The sequence below is a fragment of the Adiantum capillus-veneris genome, chromosome 28, assembly GCF_014529385.1.
Source record: "Adiantum capillus-veneris isolate H3 chromosome 28, ASM1452938v2, whole genome shotgun sequence".
Lineage (NCBI taxonomy): Eukaryota > Viridiplantae > Streptophyta > Polypodiopsida > Polypodiales > Pteridaceae > Adiantum > Adiantum capillus-veneris.
Window position 1 is genome coordinate 13,414,805 of NC_140958.1, and position 26,664 is coordinate 13,441,468.

General features: G+C 42.7%; 1 protein-coding gene and 1 non-coding gene across 2 annotated transcripts; one reads left to right on the forward strand and one right to left on the reverse strand.

Moving 5' to 3' along the window:
* Positions 1-19,191: 19,191 nt before the first annotated feature.
* Positions 19,192-22,593, forward strand: LOC147420070 (pentatricopeptide repeat-containing protein At2g13600-like). Its single transcript, XM_086504220.1, has one exon. The coding sequence runs from the start codon at positions 19,711-19,713 to the stop codon at positions 21,571-21,573; it is 1,863 nt and encodes a 620-aa protein (XP_086360346.1). The 5' UTR covers positions 19,192-19,710; the 3' UTR covers positions 21,574-22,593.
* TRNAC-GCA (transfer RNA cysteine (anticodon GCA)) lies at positions 19,380-19,451 on the reverse strand. The gene has a single exon. It is a non-coding gene; the product is annotated as a tRNA-Cys (tRNA).
* Positions 22,594-26,664: the final 4,071 nt, after the last annotated feature.

Sequence of the window (26,664 nt, forward strand, 5' to 3'; positions counted from 1 at the left end):
GAACTTTAAAAAAACACCAAGACACTTACACATCATTGTTGTCCATTACTTCACGTTGGAAGAGAGACAAAGTATCCAAGCTTAGTCCAAATCCACCCTCCTTGATTCAACAAATGTTGGGCTTACACTAGTAGGGAAATGATAGATTTTCTACTCTCAATTGAATGATCACTCTCTCTTACAATGGAATAGAGTTCCCTTGCTAGTCACCCCTAATACAACACATGCATATGCATAAGACAATGAGCTTCCACTCAAGAGCTCCTTCTAGAGAGGTTGAGCTTGGCTTCTCAAGCTATAGCATAGTGCTCTTGCTTATGGCTCCCCCCTTTTGTGCTAGCTACACCCTCCTTTTATAGTAATTTTGAGGCCTAGGGTTACTCCTCTTACCATGGTTGGGTTAGATTTTCAGCACTTATCTAATTTCTTTTGCTTGGAATTATCAAGAAGTTGGTGGGGATAGATGAAGAAGAGAGAGAGGAAAGAAGTGGACGTGATAGGACTTTTCATAGTAGGTTAGTGTTAGTAAATTAGTAGAGTTAGTATTTTTATTGATTTACAAATGGAATTGGATATTTACAATGGGAGTATCCATGTAGGATACAAATAAGGAAGAAAAAACTCTTAACAAGTAAGAAAATATGGATTTCTTACAATGTTGATACTCCAAGTGTCTTGACTAGGGTCAATTTTTACGCTTGTTAACGTTCCACTAGATTTGACGGTACGTTTTTTCTCCACTCTTGACGTTTCTTGAGAGCCAAGGTAATTGAATATGAGTAATCAATCAACATGGTGCTGTCTTTCAAGAGAAGAGGCTGAATTTTGTGGTTTTTTTGATAGATATGGGTAATATGGAAGAGGAAAAATGAGACTAGGTGGTCAATTTTGGAATGGAAGTGTGTATAGGAGACATGAGTTCACCATGGTTTCTCTTATTCTTCAAGGTTGAGAAGAAGGTGAGTAGGGTGCAGAGAGGAGTGGTGAGAGAGGTGGGGATGATGAGTGGAGAAGTGTGTGTGAAAGAGGAAAATGATAAAGTGGAAGAGGGAGTGTGGCAGCATGGCATGGGCAAACTGGGGTCCACCAATAAAATCATAGCTCACATCTCCTAGCTCAAAAAAATATGAAAAACTTTGAGGCAAAAGTTCAGCCCACGAGCTACAACTTTTGTTTGTATCACCTTTTTAAATTCGGAGAGCAAGTGACCTTTAAAAAATCAGCAAAACCGATCGACTATCTTTTCCCACTGCACAAAGTCCTTGTGGAGTCCTTCTTTGGATGATTCTTTTGAATGCCTCCAAGAGTGAGCCCTCCATAGTGCATGCATGCATGCCATATACCCTTGACCTTATTTGGTAGGTCTATAATTGAAGATATTGTTGAGATCATGATATAAATGAATAGTACAACTAAGGAAATCAAATATTGAGGGGTCTAAAAAAATATGTACATGTCAAATATAAATAATATAGGTGGAAAAAATATAAAGGGGTCAAAATAAATCTCTCTCATTATAAGTCTACCATACAAAGATGAATATTTTTTGTGTTTTAATTTATGAGAGTAATAGAGAATAGATGTAAGAAGGAAAAAAATCACAATAGTGAAAAAATATACACATAAATAAAACTAGTTTTTTTGGATTTTTGTTGGGATGGAGTTACACCAAAAATAAGAGAAGCTTGCATGAAATTATTTCTTTATGGAATAAAAAGTATGGTAAGAAAAAATTGTGGTAATGGTGAGTCAATGTACATAGCATAAATAGCACACACCTAAGTATAAATATTTAAATAAATATCAAAATAATTATAAAAAATCATTATATTTAGGCCCTATATACAATGAAAATTTACACACAAAGAGGCCATAATATACCTTTTCTAAAAAAAATTTGGCTCAACTAGCCCAGTGACTAGCTAATTGAGGGTTTTTAAGAAAATATGGGGAAAGTCCCCTAACTCACACACGCCTATGTACAGTGAAATGGTAGGGATAGCCACAGTGTTTGGGTGATTTTGGTAGGGTGAGGTAGCTCACTATGACAATTTATCATAGCCAAAAAACTGCTATCAATATATATATATAATTTCTTTTTATATTAAAAAGTAGAAGGATATTTCCAGGGATCTTTAGTAAAGGTCCTCCTCCTTGCCTACAATGTGTGCACCTAGTCTTCCTCCGTCATCCTGCATTATGTCCTCCCTCCTTGCCTACAACGCCTTTCGCTTTGTCTTCTGTGATGCATGTCATGGTTTCCAAGGGTTCATCTCTACTACCTTTGCACCTAGTAAAGCTATTAGATGTAGATGGCTATCACAAAGCTCGATCCAATAACAATCATTATTACTACATTAGTCGTGTCACCATGGAACACACAAATCAGCTCAAGATATTTTGCTTCTGCTTCTTCCCTTCTGCTAGGTTGCTATATAAGCAGCATGTCAGCTGCCTGCTTGATCAGCTCCACGTTGCATTAGTTGTAATAGTTACCTCATGACCCAACATGCGTCGAGTATTAAGCACTCGTTACTATTATAGAGGGAGGCTTATGGAGTTACTCAGGCTAGATATGGTGGAGAGGAGGGAGGTACCCGTAGCTCAAGGTGTCCACCACTTGTCAAAGAAGACCTATCTCTTTTATATAGTATATAGATTGACTGGAACTCATTTCCTACTTATAATTGAAGCAATAGGATTTTGCCCAGTCGCAACCGATTCTAGGCTAAGCTGAGGCAAACTTTTCTCCAACACTGGTGTGGAGTTGAAAGAATAGAAATGCAAGGGGAGTTACTGAAGGATTCATGAAATCCTGTATTTAAAAATGGGAGGACCCATGTTCAAAGCTCCTTGATCATCTTCACCTACTGATTTCTCGCCATTTTTTAGAAGCTTGTGTTGTCACCTTGAAACATTATAACACAACATGCTTATCAAGGGTAATTGGAGGTGTAGACGTCTCATGTGTATGGTCCAAATTGAATAATTGCAATTGTTGTAAAAGCAGCGACTTGTGGTCTCTCTCTCTCTCTCTCTCTCTCTCTCTCTCTCTCTCTCTCTCACACACACACACACACACACACACACACATAAATTTATTCTTGTGTGTGAGTCTTATATGTCATTATTGCTCAAACTTCATGAGGCATATGGCCTTGCCACCCGACACGCTTCAACACACTACCATCAATCTATCATTTGAGGACCACGACACACATGGAATACCTTGACAAGAACGCATCATGGTCGTCCACTTGTAAGGATAAAAAGATATATATACCAAAAAATCTAGTTCATGTCTAGAGTCCAGACTTTAGAAATAAAAAATGAAAAAAAATTCTAACAAGATAAAAGGTGGATTCTAAATCTTTAATCAACGTGCTCCAAGAGAGGCAACAACCCATGATTACACAATACCTAGGTAAAACAGATAAGAACATCATTGTCACAGGCATGTTGGGCATACCCTGTAGATAACGTGCAATAAGAGACGAGATCCCAAAGAGGATGCCCATCAATTACATTTTATAAGGGAATCACACTTGGCATACAAATAGATCAGCACACTATTGCCAAGCATGAAATCTTTCTCCAAGTCCTTGAGTATGCAAGATCGTAGGCCTTGTAGGTGCAAGCATAGGTGATTATAGATGAAAACACTATAGTTAAAACTGCCAAGAAATTCCTTGCCATAGCTGCGTTGAAAAATCTTGCAATCAATGTGCTCCAAGAGAGGACATTTCAAAGAGGATGCCCATAAACAAAAATTGAACCTTAAGTTTGTCAAATCCAAAACCAACGAACATCATTCATTTTTTGCACTCTCAATTTTCCTCTTCTTCCAATGTCAAAAGCTCTTACAACCTCACCAAAAATGCATGCCTCTTAGTAGATCTAGAGGTCCATTCATAAACCTTTCTTGCAAGCTTATCAACATACTTGAAGTGTTTGTATGTTTTAAATGCATCCCCAATAGCAAGGGCTTGACGATGGGATATATAGTGAAAGCTAATAAGGTGTGGCACATTTTCTTTCAACGTGGCAATGAGTCTAGTGTGTGGCTCATAGCAATCATAGAGGCTCCATCAATGGAAATTCCAATCAACTTTTCCATGGTAAATCCACATCCTTTGAATACTTTACCAATGCGTCATATAAAACCTCTGCAGAAGCACTTTCAGGATGTAAAAGATCCACAAATTTTGTACATACTTCTTTTTTTTTGCATTCTCAATATATGTCACGTAAAGAATCATATCTTATATCAGTACTCTCATCAACATGTAATGCGAACCATGGACTGCTAGATATATTGCATTTAAGCTTCTCCCAGCAAACATGATGAATTGCATTTCCAAATTGTTTCGCTGCATCTTTGCATATGTAAGAAGAGTACTCATTCACAATGGGCATGTTTGGCATGCTCAATGCCCATAAACTTATGAAAGTTGCATAGCTTAGCATACTCTTCTATAAGAATAGACCTCTTATAACATAGAACAATTATGCATACATGTCACAATTCTCTCTTTCTCACCATCATGCATTTCCTATGTTTGGGCATTGGAGCCATGCTTCTTTTTTTTCATGTTCCTTCCAAACAGCTTTTGCCTTGCGATGTTCATTAGAATTCTCATGGACATGCAAAGTAGACTTTTGAAAGTACTTCGACCCTTCTATATCCACAAATGGTGTTGAGTTAAGTGCAAAAGTACACCATTTGCACTTGGCACAGTTGTTCCCATCATTGTTAATCACACAATAAACCCATGGGTAATCAATGTTTTAAGAATTTAAGAACACTATATGGTTTTTCTTTTTCTCGAAAACCTTTGCTTTCATAATTGCTGGGTTTGGACCTTCTAAAGTGACACCATGTATCTCTTTGGGCAATATGTAGTCCCATAGACTCCTTTAGAGTCTTTTGCTTCTTGGCCTTCTTTAAAGGATGAGAAGAACCCAATACAGAAGCGACACCACTATTTGTAAACGTCATCTTTAAATCCTAATCATTCACGAAAAGATAATCGGTTCGAAGTTTATTTACGATGGATACATTCATTGAAGCGAAATATAGCCAACAATTCAAGTAACATAGTACCTTTAAGTTGGAAAGTGGTAGTACAACGAGTAAAGTCTGCAAGATGTAATGCCGAGTGAAGCCTCAAGTGAGCACCTCTTGATGTAACTACCAAACTCAAGATGCTTGTGCAAATTGTCCTTTCTACTACCTAAGATCACCCATTTCAATAACTCAAGGGTGAGAGTTTGAGAGTCAAGACCAAGTTGAATACGCATACCGAGCTTTGAATAGTTCTCAACGTTCAAGTTGAGAGAAAAGATTACTCAAAAAGATGCATATATGGATACGCATATTGAGCTTTGAATAGTTCTCAATTGAGAGAAAAGCTTACTCAAAAAGATGCATTCCTTTTTCCTTGTTCACGAATCACGAACCCGGAGCACAAAAGACCGAGCTGGTTTCCCATGTCACTCAATCGAGGTAGGACACAACGTGCTTAGGTCATCCAATGCTCGCTTCTGCTCCCCGCCACTACCTTGGAGTCAAATTTAGTCCAGCCAAATTGGCACCATACTAGGCAGTGGCGTGTCCCCCGGGCACTTGTAATGGCCACATTTTATAAAATGTTACTTATGAGTTATCATAGTGTGCATTGTAGAATAGAGTTGGAGCTCATGATACATTTTTCATGTAAATTTTAAAGAAATCAATAAATTTGTTTTAGATGGGCAAATCAAGAGTGCCATCCAAAGACAATCCATGATGAAGTCCATGTATCATGATGGACATGCACTTTTTTGTTTAGTCCTACTATTGACATCCTCTGTGTTCCCTTTGCCACTCGTGTGGCACTTTGGGAGCCTCTCGATGGGTGGATGGCTGTCAAATCCTATCGGATGGTCGAGTCTCTACATACATTAAGGATGGCCGTCAAATCATATTGCCGAAGAAAACTAGTCTTTCTTGGTGGACGTTGCTATAGAACATCTATATAACATAACAAGAAATACATAGATTGACATCAAGCATATAGACTGAAGTAAACAAGTACAAAGAACTTTTTTTGAAAATTTGCACGGGCATTTATTACTCTAAATCATGCGTAGTCAATTTTCTGACTAATGTCGTTTGATGGCCAATTTTGCATCACATTGGCTTCATCGATGATGAGAGTAGGAAACCTTCTATCTTTCTCTCATGCCATATACAACAATAAGGCATCATGCTTGGCAAGATGTTTAAGGATAGTGGACTTGCCACAATCGGGTGGACCTGTGAGAACAAGAAGCTGCCCGGGTCGTTGATCTCATCTCTCCTGTCAAACAAACATTTCCTTCCGTAACTCTTCTTGGCGAGATCGAAAACATGAACTCTGTTAATACTTTTTCAGAACATGCAATACTAGCTTCTCGGCGAGGTTGAAAAGATGAACTTTGTTAATACTTTGTCAAAACAGGCAATACTAGCTTCCAACTCTATGAAAATCTTTACTTCGTTAGCATAGCAGACCCATTCAAAAATCTGGCTTCTTGTCCTCCCACGTGGCACATGACCGTCCCCTATGCTCATCTTTTTTATCGACGCCTCCCTTTCACGCAGTGATTTTAGAGCAGCGGCACATAGCGAAGTGAGGGGCTCTGTCCAGATGCAATCACCTATGCATGCATCTTTTTTTATCGACGCCTTGCTTTTCACGCAGTGACTTCAGAGCAGCGTGGACTCTTGGAATGCACCGATTGCAGCAGGGCAGGCATATGGCTCTACACATGCATTTTGAAGGCATGTGGTTCTACGCAAGGTGCTGATATGGGCACAAAAATTCACAATTATATTGTTATTCATAGGATGTTGAAAAAAGAAAGCCGTGCTTGGCTTTTTCTTCATCGATATGTGTGCCACTCAACAAATGCAAAGCGAGGGTCTCTCTCTAGATGCAATCACCTATGCCGGATGCTAAAGGCATGTGGCTCTACGCATGCATCTTGCAGGCGCTGGCAGGGCACAAAAATTCACAATTATATTGCTAATTAGAGGCTGTTGAAAATAGAAGTAGTGCTTGGAACTGTCTTGGTCGATATGTATGTCAAATGTGGTGCGTTTGAGAAAGCACAAAAAGTGCTTGAGAAGCTTCCTATCCAGAACGCCGCCTCTTGGAATGCATTGTTTGCAGGATGTGCTCAACGAGAGCAGGGCTAGAAAAAGCTCTAGGCTATTTTCAGCAGTTGCGAAGCGAAGGCCTCTCTCCGGGTGCAATCACCTACATATGCCTCTTGAAGGCATGTGGCTCTACTCAAGATGTTGATATTGGCAGAAAACTTCATAATTAGTCGAAGACTCTTGAAAAAAGATGTTGTGCTTATTACTGCCTTGATTGTAACATTTAATGGCCTAATAACTTATGTGTAGCGGAAATTAGCATGAACATAGTGGGCATTTCATTAGAATAGATTGCTAATGAGAATTACAAGAGTGCTTGGGTGGAGAGAGCAACAAAAAGCATAACACCTAGTTAGATAGCATCGACAATACCTTCAAAAGAGAGAGAAATTAAGCTATTGACAACAGTTGAGGACCGGATTTTCATGGAGCTGGTCCCCCCTCCAAAAGGCTTTGTATTATGGTTTCTCCCATCAAGAGAGACATTGTACAATACAATTCTTTGTGTTCCTTCAAGACTAGCTAGTGCAATGAAGATGGAAACTTCATGCACTAAGCAAAACACTTAACAAACACAACTTGAATTATCCCCATTCTCAGACCCAAGACCGCACACACCTTCGAAGATGGTAAGAGCTAGCAAGGTATGAGAGTAGATTGAGAGGAAGAAGGAGTATCTTACGAGAAAGATGTACATCTCCTCACATAATCACTCATATGTAGCATAGCTTAGCTTAGTAATTATCTTGGTAGAGGAGATGAGCATGCATTGAAGCTTGGCTCTTGGTTGGATTTGCATCCACATGCCAAGAGAGTGTTGATGTAGGCTTCTATCTCACAAGCTTGGAGTAGGTGATGAGTTCTCCATTAAAGCTTGGGAAGAGATAGTCTTATCTTTCTTCACACATGAGCTTGTATGAGTGTGTGTGTGATAATCCTTGCAAAAATCAGCCCCCTCTCTCTCTCTTGGGCGAGCCCTCTTGCTAATTGCTCTTGCTGAAGCCTCATTGGCCCTCCCCAAGTCAAGCCAATTACAATTAAGCAGCATAAGTGATAGCCTTCTGACATGTGTCCCCCTTTCCCCTTTTGTGAGAGCTTTAGGTAATTAAATAATTAAACTAAACTCTCATTGGACCCCTTTGCCTCCTGGCCAATAGGAATCAGGCAAGCCATGGGGCTCCTAAATGCTCATTGGACCCCTTGGGAGACTGCCCAATAGTCTTCTAGGAGACTTAATTCTCATTGGTTTCTTTTATTAAATGTTTTTAAATTAATTAAACTAGATTTACTCTAGCTTAATTCTCATTGGTCCACTTCAAGGGTCATCCAATATAAATTGAGCACACCTTGTGGGCATCTGGCCTAGGGAGCTGACATGTGTCCCTCATTCCCTTTGTGTAAAGGGAGCCTGTGTGTGTGTGTGTGGCTTTCTCTCTCATCCCCTACCTTTAGGGCTCGCCCCCTCCCATGTAGGGATGTGCAAAGACTTTTAGGGCACACACAAAGCATCCAATTTTTCCCTAGGGTTGACCTTTGGACACAACCTTTGAATTTTGGAACCTTAGCATTTTGGAACCTTAGCATTTTGGAAGTCTTAATGGGCTGAACCTTAGGGTCTTTTTAGCCCATTGTTGCACATGGCTCTTTTGCAGATGGCCCCCCCTTTGGATCCCTATTTTCCCTCCTTTGGATCCCTACTGTGGCCAGTCTGCTAGCTTAACCAATATTCTAGCTTTTTCTCACCTGGCCTTCCCCACATTAAATGATCAGTTTAATATGAGAAAATCATTTAGGAGAATTAGATATTGATTATTATGACATTACCTCTCTCTTGAAATCATAGTCGTCCTCGACTATGGTGTAGAGAAGATAAAGCATGTTCATGAGTCCTTTTCTTAGCGGGTGGAGGATCCCTATGTTACCCTACGACATCATTCCACAATGGATGACTAGTCCATTTGGCGCTTGAGAGCCTGAGGCTGTCGCAAGCATGTCTGCACATTAGTCCTATCAGTCTTCCATAGTAGAGTGACAGCTCTACTTGGTGTTTGGGAGACGTCGTCTCTGCAAACTTGATCTAAGCATGCATACTACTTCATTTTTGTGCACAAATAAAGAAAAAGAGAGTCTTATAAGACAAAAATTTTGTTCATTTTGTTCATTTTTAACATTTGCTTACTCTTGGGAAGCATTGTAAGCATTGACAAGGTTTAGGTTATCCTTTAATTGTATGCCTTGCATCCATCTAGCATCTTCAAAAGGATAACTCTTAAACTTAATAAGATATCGTCGGATAGTCTTACCGCCTCTTAGTACCTTGTCTTCATGTCGGAGAATGGACTCGGGCTGCAGCACCTCTTCTTGGTCCTCGATCTCCGGTGGGTCTTCAATAGTTGGTTCTTGAGGTGGATCTCCTTTGTAAGGCTTTAATAGGCTCACATGAAAAGCATTGTGTATGAGCCAATGATTGGGCAACTTGAGTTGATAGGCCATCTCATTGATTGGCCTAAGAATCTGAAAGGGACCATAGTACCTTTTTGCTAGTTTAGCATAGTATTTTTGGTGACCCGTAGGATTCTTGCCCGTTGTGTGCCTTAATCGAGCCTTGGGAAACTTTAACAAGACCCAATCGTTTTCTTTATAGGCTTGGGCTCTTCTGTGCTTGTCACCAGCAGCCTTTTGCCTTTGCTGTGAGATAGAGATAGCATCCTTAATCTTTTGGAAAGATTCTTGTAGGTCTCGGCTATACTCATCTGCAGCGAAGATCTTCCCATGTACCTTAAGTAGCAAGGGACTTTTTTATCTTCCCTCAATTACCTCGAAAGGTGCTTTTTCCGTGGAAGTATGTACAGTGTTATTGTAAGCATACTCCACTAAGGGTAAGTACTTCTCCCATTGGGATCTTTGATCTACTTCCATTACATAGGCTTTTAGTAGATCGAGAATGGTTAGGTTAGCTATTTCACTTTGGCCATCAGTTTGTGGATGATAGGCCGAAGAGAAGTTTAGCCTTGTTCCTAAATTCTCAAAGAGACCCTTCCAGAAATTACTGGTCATTCTAGGATCTCTATCCGAAACTATGGACATGGGCAAGCCATGGTACTTGAAAATTTGTGAAATAAAGAGGGTTGCCATTTGATGGGCTTTGATAGTCTTTTTGACATGTATAAAATGAGCTTGTTTACTAAACCTGTCTACTATCGTCCATATTCCCGTATTCCCATGGATAGACTTAGCCAATCCAAAGATAAAATCCATGGATATGCTCTCCCATGGTGAATTAGGGATTGGCAAGGGTTGAAGCAATCCAAGTTGCTTCCCTCTATCAAATTTTGTCTTTTGGCATACCACACATTTGGAAACATACTCTTGTATGTTCACTTTCATGGTAGGCCAATAGAAATATGTTTCAATTCCCTTTAAGGTAGACTGAATCCCTCTATGCCCCGCATAAGGTGGAGCATGAGAGTCATACATTACTTTCTCACGTAGTGAGTTAGTAACGCATAGTCTATTGCCATAGAGAAGATAACCATCTTGTAAAGTAAATGGTTCTTCTTTCTTCCCTAATGCAAGGGCTGAAATCACATCTCTAAAATCGGGATCAATAGCATACTCATCTATCATTGAAGATAGATCATTGTGAGTTGCTATGGAAACCGCATTCACTCTCGGCCGTCTTGAGAGTGCATTAGCTACTTGATTATGCTTGCCAGCAATGTGAGCAATATGAAAATGAAATTGCGAAAGGAAATTTGCCCACCTCATTTGTTTGTCGAAGAGCTTGGTCTGCATCATGAAGTACTTAAGACTTTGGTGATCCGTTCGCAGAATGAAAGGAGTCCCCAATAAATAGTGCTTCCATGAGTCTAAGGCATGTAGAACTGCAAGGAGTTCCTTTTTGTATATGCCTAGAGCTTGCTCAACAGGGTCGAGCCTTCGACTCTCATAGCCTATGGCGTGCCTTTCTTGGAGTAAAATAGCTCCAAGGCAATCACCACAAGCATCGCATTGGACCTCAAATGGTTTTGAGAGATCCGGTAGTGTAAGCACAGGTTGAGAGATAAGCTTTTCTTTAAGCTTTTCGAAAGCATTTTTCTCCTTAGCAGACCATGTATACCTAACGCTTTTCTTTGTTAGGTCATGTAATGGTCCCGCAATTTGTGAGAACTTTTCTATGAAGCGTCTATAGTATGCACACATACCTATGAAGCTTCTTAGTTCATGAAGATTCCTTGGTTTAGGCCATCCTTTTATTACCTCTAACTTGGATGGATCCATTTGGATGCCATCTTGAGAGATAATGTGACCTAAATACTGAATCTCTTGCAAGAAAAATTCACTTTTCTTTCGATTAACATAAAGTTTATTCTCTCTTAAAACTTGAAATATTACCTAGAGGTGTTGCTTGTGTTCCTCCAATGAATTAGAGTAGATGATAATATCATCAAAGAACACTCCAGTGAAGGTTCGATGAGACCTGAACAGCTTCTCCATCAAGCGGTTGAATGTGGCTGGTGCATTGGTCAAGCCAAAAGGCATGACAATGTATTCGTAAAGACCAAATGTAGTACGAAATGCGGTCTTTACAATGTCTTGATCAACTATCCTTATTTGATGATAGCCACTTTTTAGGTCGATCCTTGTAGCTTCTCAAATAGGTCTTCTACCCGTGGAACGGGAAACCTATTCTTGATAGTGATCCTATTTAGTGCTCTATAGTCGACACACATACGATATGTGCCGTCTTTCTTTTGCACTAATAGCACAAGTGAGCAAAATGGAGATGAGCTTGGCCTAACCATACCCTTCTCAACTAACTCATGCACTTGCCGCATAATCTCCTCTTGTTGAGCTTGAGAAACTCTATAAGGAGGTTTATCAGGCGGTGAACTTCCTGGAAGAAGTTCAATTGCATGGTCATCATTACCTCGTTTAGGAGGTAGCTCACAAGGGATGTCGTCAATAAAAACATCTTGAAACCCCTTGAGAAAATTGGATAACTCTAATTCCTTTTGGTTGCTTTTATTTTCTTTTGCTAAAGCATTAGGTTCATTTTGAGAGTCTTTAACAAAAATCATGTACACCGAAATAGAGCTCTTTATTGACTTGTTGAAAGCTGGTGTATGTACAATGGGGATGGTGTTACCCATTTCCTTAGCATCTATATACATGTCTTTTTCCCTGAACTTAAAGGAGATTCTCCTTTCAGAAAATTTAACATCGGTAGCCAGGCAGTCAAACCATGGTGCCCCTAGGATTACATCGTCATGCTTGAGAGGAGAGATAAAGAAGTCCTCTTTGTCCACATAGACTTGGACATGAAGCCTCAATTTCTCGATTAAGGGAGTGACTGAAGCTTCTTGCCCCTTGAAGGCACTGTCTGCGGGTAGGACATCTCCCATCTCGTAGGATTGTATTCCTAGCTTGGTGGCCAACTCTATAGATATAAAATTGTGAGTAGAACCAGAGTCAAAGAGAATAAAAGCATCATGTTCTCTTACCTTTCCCCAAGCATGGCATAGAGTAGATCCTTTGTGGTGAGTTTGGTGAGTCTCCTCCTCTTGGATCTCAACCAAGGAAGCTCTAGGAGGATCTTGGCGGTTGTTCTTTTGGGGACAAGCGTGGTACGCATGCCCTTGTTCGCCGCACTTGAAACACTGGTTATCCTTACGATAACGCTCAAGCTCTTCACGAGAGAGTTTATTCTTACCTTTGTAAACTCCCTTCTCTTTAGCTTTGTTGGAGTTGCCCTTAGGAGACTTTTGGACATTGTCCTTCCCTTTAGGCTCATTGGAACCCTTGTTTTCCGGGGGCTTATTATTTCTTTTTTCCCCCGTTTGGAAATTGATTCGAGAGGCGACCATAGTGTGGTGTATTACCGCCGATATGGTACGTGGTCTTTGGGAGTTGACATACTCCGCCATTTCTTCGGTTAAGCCCGCACAAAATTGTTGCTTTTGCTCTCCAAAATCCAACTTTTTGAAGACAGTGGCTTTGAGTTGTAGGTCCCAAAACTTGTCTACATATTTGTGGATAGATTCATTGGGAGAGAGCTTTAAGCTTCGCCATTCGGTGAGTACTTTGTCTTTGGCATCGGTGGCCAAAAACTGCTTCATAATGGAAGCTCTTAAAGCTTTCCATGTTCGTGGAGCTTCACCGTTGGCTCGTAGGCTAGACCACCATTGTCTGGCAGACTTTTGAAAGTGCATAGCTACATGGCGTAGCTTAGAGGACTCCGTGAAGCCCTCATCTCCAAACGCCGCATCGAATTGTTGGATAAAGGCCAAGAATTTGTCCGTAGCACCAAAGGTACCATCATAGGTAAGGAAAGAGATGCTCTTCCCTTCCTCTTTGAAGTTCTTCAACTTGGACGACCTCTTCCATGCGGTATAGGATTTCCTATGGCCTCTTCTTTTTGATGGTTCAAAGGTTGCACCATCACTTTCTTCAGAAGGTGAAGAATTTGAAGAAGATGGAGAAGAGGGTGACCTCTTTCTCACCTTTTTCTTGTCTTGATCTTTGTCGTCTTCACCATAGCTTTCATAAGAGGAAGAGGATGAAGAAGATGGAGAAGAGGGTGTCCTCTTTCTCGCCTTTTTCTTCTCTTGCTTTTTATCATCCCTCTTTGAATTATGGCGTGGAGAAGAGTGTGATGGTCTTCTCCGCTTTGGTGGTGATGGAGAGCGTTTAGCCCTCCGTCTTCGTGGATCCATCTCCGCCGAGGTGGCGGGAGACTCGCTTCTTTCTCGTTCCTTCGCTGGAGGCTCTTGAGTTCTCCTTTGGAAAGGAGATGCATCATCAAGAAGTAAATTCTTAAGCCCTTCATATGGATTCTCTTCTTCTTCCCGAATCGGAGAGAGACCTCTGTTGGTAGTCTCACAAGGAGGCTTACTAGGTGTTCTCTCGTCATGGTGATGAGCTTGGAGAATCCCGTGAGCACGGAGCTGGCGTTGCACTTCACTTTGGAGAGATGGATTGCCCATGGCTTGTTGAAGCCTAGAAACAAGATAGTTAACAAGCATTGAAGCATCATTAGTAGCTTGCTCATGAGCAAAATCAAAGTTATCAACATTAATTTCACTCTCTTTACTATTGTCAGCCATTCTAACAACTTTTAGGTGTAAACTTTTTAGGTGTACTTTGGCACTTCAAGCCCTAGTTGCTACTCCTCTTTACCCCTTTAGAAAAAGCACTCAAGCTACTGTACTCGCGGCTCGAATACCATTAATTGCAAGGAATAGAAGAGAGGGTCTTTCGACACCAAAACAGCACCGTCTCCTGTCAAGCTTCTAATAGCTCAATAGTGGTTAAACCGTAGGCAAGCCCCGTAGGACTCCGCTATTAAGAAGATAGCTCTCGACGGTGATGCCCCGTTAACTGCACGAAGGCAGGCGCACTGCAAGGCTGAAAAATCCCTACTCTACTTACTCACAGGCAATTAATAATACCAACCATTTGTAGCTAGCTTGAGGACCTCCCTTCTTCAGCAAGAAAAGAGAAACCTTGAGCTCTGATACCAATGTAACATTTAATGGCCTAATAACTTATGTGTAGCGGAAATTAGCATGAACATAGAGGGCATTTCATTAGAATAGATTCCTAATGAGAATTACAAGAGTGCTTGGGTGGAGAGAGCAACAAAAAGCATAACACCTAGTTAGATAGCATCGACAATACCTTCAAAAGAGAGAGAAATTAAGCTATTGACAACAGTTGAGGATCGGATTTTCATGGAGCCGGTCCCCCCTCCAAAAGGCTTTGTATTATGGTTTCTCCCATCAAGAGAGACATTGTACAATACAATTCTTTGTGTTCCTTCAAGACTAGCTAGTGCAATGAAGATGGAAACTTCATGCACTAAGCAAAACACTTAACAAACACAACTTGAATTATCCCCATTCTCAGACCCAAGACCTCACACACCTTCGAAGATGGTGAGAGCTAGCAGGGTATGAGAGTAGATTGAGAGGAAGAAGGAGTATCTTACGAGAAAGATGTACATCTCCTCACATAATCACTCATATGTAGCATAGCTTAGCTTAGTAATTAGCTTGGTAGAGGAGATGAGCATGCATTGAAGCTTGGATCTTGGTTGGATTTGCATCCACATGCCAAGAGAGTGTTGATGTAGGCTTCTATCTCACAAGCTTGGAGTAGGTGATGAGTTCTCCATTAAAGCTTGGGAAGAGATAGTCTTATCTTTCTTCACACATGAGCTTGTGTGAGTGTGTGTGTGATAATCCTTGCAAAAATCAGCCCCCTCTCTCTCTCTTGGGCGAGCCCTCTTGCTAATTGCTCTTGCTGAAGCCTCATTGGCCCTCCCCAAGTCAAGCCAATTACAATTAAGCAGCATAAGTGATAGCCTTCTGACATGTGTCCCCCTTTCCCCTTTTGTGAGAGCTTTAGGTAATTAAATAATTAAACTAAACTCTCATTGGACCCCTTTGCCTCCTAGCCAATAGGAATCAGGCAAGCCATGGGGCTCCTAAATGCTCATTGGACCCCTTGGGAGACTGCCCAATAGTCTTCTAGGAGACTTAATTCTCATTGGTTTCTTTTATTAAATGTTTTTAAATTAATTAAACTAGATTTACTCTAGCTTAATTCTCATTGGTCCACTTCAAGGGTCATCCAATAGAAATTGGGCACACCTTGTGGGCATCTGGCCTAGGGAGCTGACATGTGTCCCTCATTCCCTTTGTGTAAAGGGAGCCTGTGTGTGTGTGTGTGTGTGTGTGTGTGTGTGGCTTTCTCTCTCATCCCCTACCTTTAGGGCTCGCCCCCTCCCATGTAGGGATGTGCAAAGACTTTTAGGGCACGCACAAAGCATCCAATTTTTCCCTAGGGTTGACCTTTGGACACAACCTTTGAATTATGGAACCTTAGCATTTTGGAAGTCTTAATGGGCTGAACCTTAGGGTCTTTTTAGCCCATTGTTGCACATGGCTCTTTTGCAGATGCCCCCCCCTTTGGATCCCTATTTTCCCTCCTTTGGATCCCTACTGTGGCCGGTCTGCTAGCTTAACCAATATTCTAGCTTTTTCTCCCCTGGCCTTCCCCACATTAAATGATCAGTTTAATATGAGAAAATCATTTAGGAGAATTAGATATTGATTATTATGACATTGATCAATATGTATGTCAAATGTGATGCGCTTAATAAAGCACAAACAATGCTTGAGGAGCTCCCTGTCCGGAATGCCACCACTTCCAATGAATGCAATGATTCCGAGATGTGCACACCAAGCGCAGGGCGAGAGTCCATGTGACTATCCTCTTTTTCAACGTTTATCAGCTATGTGGGCACTCTCTTGGTCGATATGTATGCCAAATGTGGTGTGCTTGAGAGAGCACAAAAATTGCTTCACGAGCTTCCTATGTGGAATGTCAGCATTGATTGTGGGATGTGCGCAAGAAAAGAAGGGCCAGAAAGCTCTTGGTTGTCTTCGCTGGATGCAAAGCGGGGGCCTCTCTCAAGATGCAATCACATAAGTGTGCATCTTTAATGCATGTGGCTATACGCAAGATGCTGGTATGGGCTTAAAAATTAGCTCTGAAATTGTTAGTCAGGGGCTGTTGCAAAAAATTTCCGTGCTTGGCAATGGCTTGGTCGATATGTATGCCAAATGTGCTGCGGGATGTCGTCTTTTGGAACGCATTGATTGAAGGATTTGCCTGGCAAGGGCCAGGCCAGGAAGCTTTGGGTTGTTTTCAGCAGGTGCTTGAGGAGCTTACTATTCGAAACGACGTTAACTGATTGTGGGATATGCACAATAGGAGCAGGGACAGAAACCTCTAGGCTATTTTCAACGGATGCAAAGCGAGAGCCTTTGTCCAGATGCAATCACCTACACGTGCATCTTGAAGGCATGTGGCTCTGCGCAAGATGTTGATATGGGCTTAAAAATTCACTTTGATATTGTTAGTCAGGGGCTGTTGCAAAAAATTATGTGTTTGGCAATGCTTAGGTCGATATGTATGCCAAATAAGGTGCGGGATGTCGTCTTTTGGAATGCACGAATTGCAAGATATGCCCAGCAAGGAAGCTCTGGGCTGTTTTCAACAAGTGCTCGAGGATCTCACTACTCGGAACGGCATGAAAAATGATTGCAGGACACACAGAACAAAAGCAAGGAAAGAAAGCTCTACGCTGTTTTCAGCGGATGCAAAGCGAGGACCTCTGTCCATATCCAACCACCTATGCGTGCATCTTGAAGGCATGTGGTTGCATGCAAGACACTGATATGGGCACAAAACTTCACAGTAAGTCAGAGACTCTTGGAAAAAGTGGTCGTGCTTGGCACTATCTTGGTCGGTATGCATGCCAAATATGGTGCGCTTGGGAAAGCACAAAAATTTACTTCAGTTTTAGTGGTTGATGAAGATCGTGTGGCAAGGAAGCACTATCTTGCTCGATATGCATGGCAAATATGGTGTGCTTGAGAAAGCATAAAAAGTGCTTGAGGAGCTTGCTGTCCGGAATGTCGCCTCTTGTAAGGCACTGACTGTGGGAATATATTGTTAGTGAGAGGTTGTTGAAAAAAGATGTCCTGCTTAGCACTGTCTTGGTTGATATGTATGCCAAATGTGGTGTGATTGAGAAAGCACAAAAAGTGCAGGAGGAGCTTCGTGTCCAGAATGTCACCTCTTCCAAGGACTACACTAATTGCGGGATTGCGCAACAAGAGCAGGGCTAGAACTCTCGAAGTCCAATTACCTACACAAGCATCTTGAAGGCATGTCGCTCTACGCAAGATGGTGATATGGGCACAAAAATTACATTGTCAAAAAATATGCCGTGCTCGACACTGTCTTGGTCGATATGTATGCCTAATGTTGTGCGCTTGAGAAAGCAAAAAAATTGCTTCAGGAGCTTCATGTTTGGAATGTCAGCACTGATTGTGGGAAGTGCGCAATGAGAGCTGGGCACGAAGGCGAAGCGAGTGCCTCACACGCAACAGGAGCAAGGTCAGAAAGCTCTCGGCTATTTTCAACGGACTCAAAGCGATGGCCTCTCTCCAGCTGCAATCACATATACATGTATCTTGAAGGCATGTGGATATTCGCAAGATGCCAATATGGGCTTGGAAATTCACTCTGATATTGTTAGTCAAGGGCTGCTGCAAAAAATTGTCTTGCTTGGCAATGCCTTGGTCGATACGTATGCTAATTGTGGTGCACTTCAAAAAGCACAGAACGTGCTTGAGGAGCTTCCAGTCTTGAATGCCTCTCTTGGAGTCCATTGACTGTGGGATACGCGCGATAGGAGCAAGATAGAAAGCTCTTGATTGTTTTCAGCGGATGCAAAAAGCTCTGGGGTGTTTTAAGCAAATACGAAGGGAAAGCCCACCCTGCCTCCAGTATGCACCTACTGTGCTCAAAATCAGTATGCACCTACGCACTCAAAATGGTCCTCTACCACTATAAAAAAGAGCCCTCTTGGCGCTTCCGTACCAAAGCTTGGTAATGCAACTTCAGACTTTGCAATGTCCACTCCGTCTCAATTATCATGTTTGTTTCGAGCAGTGCTGTTATACAAAAGCTTAAATGCAACCTGCGTGCCTCGACGATAGTCAATTTATCGTACAGTGAGTGACCATTACTATTTCTTGATTTGTGACACTGAGAACGTAGTTAATGAACTCACTGAAAATGACGCACTGCCGTGGGAATGGCACGTTCCATCATATTATAAAAGTTGGGGAGGATTGTGCAAACTCTCCCATGCAAGGAGACTTGCATGTTTTCTTTTTTTATAGAATCATAAAAATGGGACAACAAACAATTAATAACATTAACATCTTGTATGATTACAAACATCGAGCGCGATAAAACTCTAATCCTCCTTGTGGTTTTTTGCGAGGTAAACCTCTGAAAGACACGGTCTAACTTCATGTCATAGGGTTTATAGAAAACAAAGCATAATCTCTCTCTCTCTCTCTCCCTCATAGCTTTTCCCTTCTAGGTTCTAATTACTTCGTTAGTACATAGCGAAATTCAAAAAATTTGTTTTCTCTTACCCTCGGACTCACTTCAATTCAATACAAATGCAGCTAACGAAGCACTCTAGTTGAATCAAGGGGCACAAGTTATGATCGGGTTGCGTACGGGCAGGAGGCAGGAGATGCGTGTGTGGAGATAGAAAAGTCATGGCAAAGACCATCTATATTGCCAGTAAAAGAGAAGGTTCTCCAGGGCCCAACCGGGGTTGAACCGGTGACCTATCGGACTGCAGCCGATTGCTCTACCACTGAGCTATAGACCCGGAGATGCATCAGCTTACAATCATACTAATAATGTCTTCAGATGTATTCGTGGTTGCCCTCGTCTCCGTTAGTTGGCGAGGAGGAGGCCGTATCAACTGCATGCACCAGCGTGATGGTGTATCTTAAGAGGTCACCGTTACATGTTCTGAAGACACCCACTCGATTTTCTTTCCCCTTTAACTACACTAATGTAGGATAGATTTGACCGAACTTTGCTGTTTCTGAAGCAGGTTTCGTGTTCATTGAGCACAGAAAGTGATGAGGCTTTCTTTCATGACCTCAGTAAAAGCCTGTGCTAAGAGGAAAGATCTTCATCAAGGCAGCAAGATACATGCTCATATTCGTGCCTGTGGGTTACTTGAGAATGACACATGCTTAGGGAACATGTTGCTCAGCATGTATGCCAAGTGCGGTGCACTTGTCCGAGCCCAGCAAGTCTTCGACGAGCTCCCTGTCCGGAATGTTGTGTCTTGGACTGCACTTATTGCAGGGTATGTCCAACATGGGCACGGTTGGGAAGCTCTCGGTTGTTTCCACCAGATGCGAAGCCATGGCTTCTCTCCAGATGCGATCACCTATGCTTGCACTTTGAAGGCATGTGGCATTGTGCAAGATGTTCACGTGGGTGAACAAATTCATGATGAGATTGTTACTCATGGGCTGTTGAAAAGAAATATCATGCTTGGTGGGGCTTTGGTCGACATGTATTCCAAATGCGGTGTACTTTTGAAAGCACAGAAATTTTTTGATGCGCTCCCTGTGCACAGTGCGGTCTCTTGGACTGCATTGATTGCAGGATATGCCCAACATAGGCAGGGTGAGGAAGCTTTGAACTGTTATCAGCGAATGTGGAGCCAAGGCTTCGCTCCAGATGCGATCACGTATGCTTGCATTTTGAAAGCATGTAGCATTGTGCAAGACGTTGATGTGGGCAAACAAATTCATGATGAGATTGTTAATCAGGGGCTGTTGAAAAGCAACATCGTCCTTGGAAATGCATTGGTTGACATGTATGCCAAATGTGGTGCACTTTCGAAAGCTGAAAACTTTTTTGACTTGCTTCGTGAGCGCAATGTGGTCTCTTGGACTGCAATGATTGCAGGATACACCCAACATGGCCAAGGCCAGGAAGCTCTGGGCTGTTTTCAGCAAATGCAGAGCCAAGGCTTTTCTCCAAATGCGATCACCTATGCTTGCGCATTGAAGGCATGTGGCATTATGCAAGACAGTGATGTGGGGAAACAAATCCATGATAAGATTGTTCGTCAGGGGCTGTTGAAAAACAATGCTGTGCTTGGCAATGCTTTGATCGACGTGTATGTTAAATGTGGTGTACTTTTGAAAGCAAGACAAGTTCTTGATGAGCTTCCTGTCAGGGATGCAGTCTCTTGGACTGTATTGATTGCAGGATATGGCCAACAGGGGCAGGGCCACAAAGCTCTGGGCTGTCTTCAACAAATGTGGAGCGAAGGATTCTCTCCAGATGCAGTTTGTTGGAATGCATTGATAGGTGGATATGCCCAACAAGGGCTGGCCAAGGAAGCTCTCAATTGCTTTCAATGGATGCAACAGGAGGGTATCTCCCCAGATGCAAGCACTTTTCTTAATGTACTCAATGCATGTAGTCACTCAGGTTTGGTCGATGAGGGCCAAATGTACTTTAATAGCATGAGGAAAAAATACAACATTGCTCCGAACAAAGAACACTATACTTGTATGGTTGATCTCTTTGGACGTGCACGGCTTTTTGACAAAGCTATGACAGTAGTTAGGACGATGCCATTGTCTGAAGATCATCGTCCGGTTTGGTCTGCACTTCTAGCTGCTTGTGAAAAATGGGAAAATGTGAAGCTTGGAAGGTTTGCATTTGAGCATGCAGTACAAGTAGACCGATGTAATGCAGCTACATATGTGTTAATGAGTAACATTTACGCAGCTGCCGGCATGCAGGAGGAGGCAAATGACATTGAATGCATGAGAATAAGAAATGCTGCTTGGAAGCAGCCAGGATGCGGCTGCTGGGCTGATACAAGTGAAAATGCTCATAAATTTGTTGTTGGGGAGAGCAAGCACCCACAAAGCCCACAAATCTATGTGAAGTTTCAAGAACTTAGCTTATAGAAAATATTGTTTCCAGCTAGTTAAAAAAGAGACAATTTAATTTCTTCTGGTTAAGCATGCATGCTTCTAAGGTTATTATTGCTAGATTTTCTTTATTCTACTCATGTCTTTTTGATGGAGTTTGGTTGAAATGCACTCACATCAGGAAAATATTGTAATACTCGTAAATTAGAAAAGTGGTTGCAAGGTAAAGTGAATTTAGAAGGTGAGCAGGCTCAATGACATTTTGCGGTGGTCCGGTCCTATGTCGAAGAAAATGGCAATTGATGCTTTTCAGTAGGGTTCTTTTGTGCTTGGGAATTATGCATGTACCTACAAGAGGCTATGCTTCCAAAGGGTCAAGTTTGAGCTCATGTCTTTGTGCATTGAAGTTTCATAGACAATGAAAGCTATGGTGTGGCAAGTGTCTTGATGCCTTGAATCCAGACTTGCATGATGAAATCAGATTGTTAGTGATTGGTTACATTTTGGACAGTGAAGTATTGCCATTGAAGGCATAAAAATAAGAATATGGTTGATGTTTTGCTTGGACATGGTGTGAAGAGCAAGGTAGGTTAATAGTGTTTTCATGCGTTGAATCTAAGAAAATAGGATCTTTCCTTGGGCATAAAGACCGATAACCTGTCCGGCAATGTATGCCGACGAGATGGGCGGACGTTCACTAACCTCGTACCAACAGCGATAAAAAATTCAAGGAAAAATTACCAAAATACCCCTCTAATTTGTGGAAATTCCCAAAATACCCTTCACATTTCAAAAACTCCCAATATACCCCTCATATTTTGTCAAAAATTCCCAAAATGCTCTTCAAATTTTCCAAAATTCCCAAAATACCCCTGGTTGTGAGATTAAACTTATCCAAAAATTAAAAAAATTGTAGCTTTTCATAAGAAGACTGATTGTCTATGAATACAAGATACTAAAACTAGAATTTGAGCTGGTTATGTAGGCTTTGGAGATGAATTGCTTCATTATTTTTAGACATGATTGTCTTTTTTTGGGAGGTAATTTGTGACAAATTACATGCTAAGCACTAAAAAACGGATATACATTGTCAAAAAAGAATAAAGATTAAGAAATCGTGAACAATCCAGCTAAAATAGATACAAGGCTATTCTGGGAATTTTTGAAATTTGAGGGGTATATTGGGAATTTCCACAAATTAGAGGGGTATTTTGGTAATTTTCCCAAAATTCAAATCAAAGAGTTTGCAAACTGAACATTGGACATTTGATCAACCTAAAGTGATCCAAACTTAACCAAAATTACCATTATCATCACTTAATCGATTGCAGGATTGCTGTGCTGCCCTTCTCTCTCTCTCTCTCTTTCGCGTTTCATTGAGTGGTATCAAAGCTTCGGTGTGCTTGGAGCTTGGGAGTGATCATTTACAAAAAGCAGGAATCTGTAGCGGATGCTCGTTTTGGAAAGCCCCAGGATAGTGTGGCGTATGTGGTCAATACGCCATGGAAGGCTCTCGAAGCCGCCGCCAGCGAGGGAGAGGAGCCCTCTCTCGAGCACATCGTTGCCGGCCAGCCGCTGAAGAAAGGGCGTGAGCGCACGTGCAATCCACTTTTTTGCTGGCCAAAAGCCGAAAAGAGCTAGGGCTTGACCAGCCGGCCCTCCGGCCTTGGATGGTGACAAGCTTGTTTGATGGCATCAAGGGTATGCAAGAGGGGCCGGATGCGTGGCGGGCGGCAGGGGGGCAGGGTTGTCCACTGCAAGACGTAAACCTGGGCACGTCAGGGAGCTGCATAGTGCCAACGTGGAGAGGTGACGAGGCAGGCCACGGTGGACGAGGTGGGGCACTCCGTGTCCAGTGTCTGGACATCATTAGGGGATGTAAGGGACGACTACTTGCTCCTCGAGGTTGGTACCTTAGTTAGTATGTTGTACCCTTGGGGATGGGGCCCGCATTTAGTCTCACTCTTCTGCCTCTCTTTCTGACGCTCTCTAACGCGCTCGCCAGCTCTTCTCCTTATCTCCTCTTCTCGGGGCTCCCTTGCTCAAAGTGGGGTTGCAAGCAAGGCACAAGGCAGGGCCAGGGGGTGGGAGGTTGTCACCGAAGGCTGAGTGCGGCTGCACATGGCGCGTGGAAAGACGACAAGGAAGGGGAAGGGTGGCGGCATGCGGGGTGCTTATTCCACGCCCCCCCCTAAGGCTGCAAAAGGAGGAACCCGCAATGGGAGAAGGAAAGCCTGATTGCAGGTAACGGGGACGGGGTTCACGGGCATGGGGTTTCTATTAAGGCTTGGCCTTTGACCTGGGCTCCCTTTTGCAGGTGACGATCCAGGAGGAGGAGGACCTTTCCTCACAAGGAGGGGAGGCAGGCATGCCGAATAGTGAACATGTAAGGGTTTAGGGTGTTTCTCAATTAGCCTGGGTTTACGGCACGAGGTGGGTATGGGATTCTCACCCTTGCACAAACTACATTGCAGATCACGATGGAGGTGGTGGTGTTCGAGAAAAGGGAGGAGGATGATCCCCCTTCCACTCCTCCTATGAAAAAGAACCCAAGTAAGCTCCCTGTAAAGGGGGGTAAGGGTGAGAAGCAACCTCCTGCACAACAAAGAAACACGCGAGCTCAAAAATTGGTGCAATTCGAAAAAAGATCTAAGTTTCGTGAGGATAGGCTTGAAGGCTCTTGTGAATCCTAAGGAGAAAGGTTCAGATGTGGTTCAAAAGCCCTCAATTGTCCACTTGGAGGGTCGTGAGGTAGAGAAACAATCCAAGGTGATGAGTGAAAAGGGGAAGAGAAAGCTTCAACTACAAGAGAATCCCAAGTGAAATGATGTAATTGCCACCGCAAAAGAAGCCAAAGGTAGTAAGAGAAAGCTTCTTCAAGTAGAAGGGGTCGGTCCAGGGCCTACATCCAAGCGAACAAAGGCCAGAACCTCTCAAGCATTGAGCGTCGGTCCTGTGAGTTCCTTCTCTGACCCGGGTCTACATTTAGTCTGGGGCATGCCCGGGTTTATATTTGGGTTAACAAGGGTTGCCTACCATTTCTAAAGTTATGCAGGTATGTTCTTTTATACAGGTGGGGAGAGCCGACTCATTGAAGTCATCACGGCCATATGCAGAGCTTTATGTTGATGGGAAGCTCGTCCGGATGTGCCGAGCAGATCCGGCTTGCCCAAGTAGAAACACGCGGATGGACAAGCGGCAACGTATGGTGGACCACCTTCGACAGCAACATGGGCTGAGGGTATTGATTCCACATAGAGTGGGAGAGAGGGTGACTGGTGCTTCTTTAAACCCCATTCCAAAGTCTACACAAAGAGATAGGTTACGTGTGACAGAGCGATTTGAAGACGTGGACCGCAAGTTCAAGTTGAGTCGCAAGGCTATTCAAGCAAGGGCCCTCATTAGGGGCTTGGAAGCCTGTGATTGTATCAACAAGAAGAAAGTACAATGCACCAAAGATGACTTTCTCCTTAACTTCGTGGCAGCTAGTATGCGAAAGGCTGATGTTGTGCAAGAGATGAAGAAAAAGTGCTATATTGAAGAAGATACGACAAGGCTACGAACACTATGTGAGTCTCTGTGTGTGTGTGTGTGTGTGTGTGTGTTTGTTGCCCATCAATGTCCCGGTCTACACTATCTAACATTGCCTGGGTTTACATAACCTGTCTGTGCAGCGGCGTGTTCGGAGCTTGAGTCCTATAAGTGAGGATGAAGAGACAAGGGAGGAAGATGATACAAATGATGGTGATGGCGAGGATGATGAAGAAGTTGATGGTGACCAAGGGAGTGGCGAAGAAGGTCAAGAGGATCATGAAGAAGGGGGAGATGGGGACGGGGAGTGACGAAGGGACCGAGGGCAGTGGGGATAATGGAGACACTGGCGGGAGTGAGAGTGGTGAAAGTGAGACTGGTAAAAGCGACGATGATGGCGGGGATGATGGAAGGATAGCAAGGATGATGGAAACAGTGCGGATGGAATTGATGAAGGGGATGCTACTGGTGCTCAAGGAGAGGATGCATCAACGGATGGGGATGGGGAAGGTGAGGCACACGAGAAGGTGTCAATTGATGAGGACTCCACATCACACTGGAGTGGAGATGGTGGCACCCCTGGGGCAGTGGCTGTCCTTGCGTTGCTAAGGTTGGTTTAGGCCCGATGCATTGATAGAGCTTTTTTGTATTACATCTCTCAAATTATTGCTATGTAAATTTTGGATGACATGAGTTTTGCCATGTTTTGAATGATAATGTCTTTGCCCCAATGTTGTACCTAACTATGTTGAAACTTCTAACTAGCTAAGGAGTTTTTGTTAATGGCTTTGTGTAAAAGAGCTCTCTCTCTCTCTCTCTCTCTCTCTCTCTCTCTCTCTCTCTCTCTCTCTCTCCCTCCTGGATTTACACATGCCCTGCAATGCCTAAGTTTATATTTGCATATGGCATGCAAACCCCCCCCCCTCACTCCCTCCCCAGTGATGCCAAAAGATAGTCTTGCCCTGAATTGCTTGGGTTTACACTATGCTGAACAATGCATTGGAGCACACTTGCACATGGTATACAAGGTCTCTCTCTCTCTCTCTCTCTCTGTCTCTCTCTCTCTCAAGATACTCTTGCCTTAACTTGCCTGGGTTTACACTAGGCTAACAATGCCTTGGTTTACTTTTTCACATGGTATACAAACTCTCTCTCTCTCTCTCTCTCTCTCTCTCTCTCTCTCTCTCTCTCTCTCTCTCTCTCTTTTGAATAGCATGTCTTGAGTTCAACACTCCTCACAGGATAGATCCTTAAGGCCGGTTGGGATTGTGTCTGAGTACATTAAAACCCTCTTCTTCTTATTCTTCTTCTTCTTCTACTACTACTAATACTTTAGAACAAAACACCTAAACACAAGAAATCTAATTTTTAGAGAGAAGCATAGAGTAAAACGTGGGCTGATTTACATAGACTCGTGCTCCTTGTCGTGAATCTAGTGTCAATAGTGCTTGACACGTTTGGCACGACTCCGCACTCTTGGTCCACCAACAATCTATTGTCCCTTGGGATGCTTCTTCCTAAGCATGCCCATTTTTTTCGAGGGTATAAACATAGGCCTAGGCAGGCTAAACATAAACCTAGGCAGGAGCAAACCAG